The sequence below is a fragment of the Charadrius vociferus genome, unplaced genomic scaffold (genome assembly GCF_000708025.1).
Source record: "Charadrius vociferus isolate BGI_N301 unplaced genomic scaffold, ASM70802v2 scaffold3615, whole genome shotgun sequence".
Lineage (NCBI taxonomy): Eukaryota > Metazoa > Chordata > Aves > Charadriiformes > Charadriidae > Charadrius > Charadrius vociferus.
Window position 1 is genome coordinate 1 of NW_009648303.1, and position 602 is coordinate 602.

General features: G+C 65.0%; 1 protein-coding gene across 1 annotated transcript; it reads left to right on the forward strand.

Moving 5' to 3' along the window:
* Window positions 1-3: 3 nt before the first annotated feature.
* On the forward strand, window positions 4-597 carry NEUROD2 (neuronal differentiation 2; the record flags this gene model as incomplete). The annotated part of the gene is given in 1 exon segment (XM_009884540.1): window positions 4-597. A coding segment is annotated over 1 exon segment (594 nt), but the record flags the coding sequence as incomplete, so codon positions are not given.
* Window positions 598-602: the final 5 nt, after the last annotated feature.

Below are 602 nucleotides of genomic sequence, written 5' to 3' on the forward strand. Positions count from 1 at the left end.
AAATTCGCCGGTTGGGCCGAGGAGTGCGAGGAGGATGCCCGCAGCGAGAAGGAGGAGCGGGCGGGGAAGGGCTGCGCCCTCCCGGAGGAACCGCCCGAGGGTTCGCTGGGGGAGAGCAAGGAGGAAGGGGAGCTAGGCGGGGACGAGGAGGAGGAGGAGGAGGAGGAGGAAGGCTTGGAGGAGGCGGAGGGCGAGAGGCCCAAGAACCGCGGCCCCAAGAAGCGCAAGATGACCAAGGCGCGGCTGGAGCGTTCCAAGCTGCGGCGGCAGAAGGCGAACGCGCGGGAGCGCACTCGCTGCTTCAGAGTTAATGAAACCATTTAGGACCTGCGCAAGGTGGTTCCCTGCTACTCCAAAACCCAAAAGCTCTCCAAAATCGAGACCCTCCGCTTGGCCAAGAACTACATCTGGGCTCTCTCCGAGATCCTGCGCTCGGGCAAACGGCCCGACCTGGTTTCCTACGTGCAGACTCTGTGCAAGGGGCTGTCGCAGCCCACCACCAACCTGCTGCCCGGCTGCCTCCAGCTCAACTCCCGCAATTTCCTCACGGAGCAGGGGCAGGAGGGGGGCCGTTTCCACGGTCCCAACGCCTCCTTCGCCGT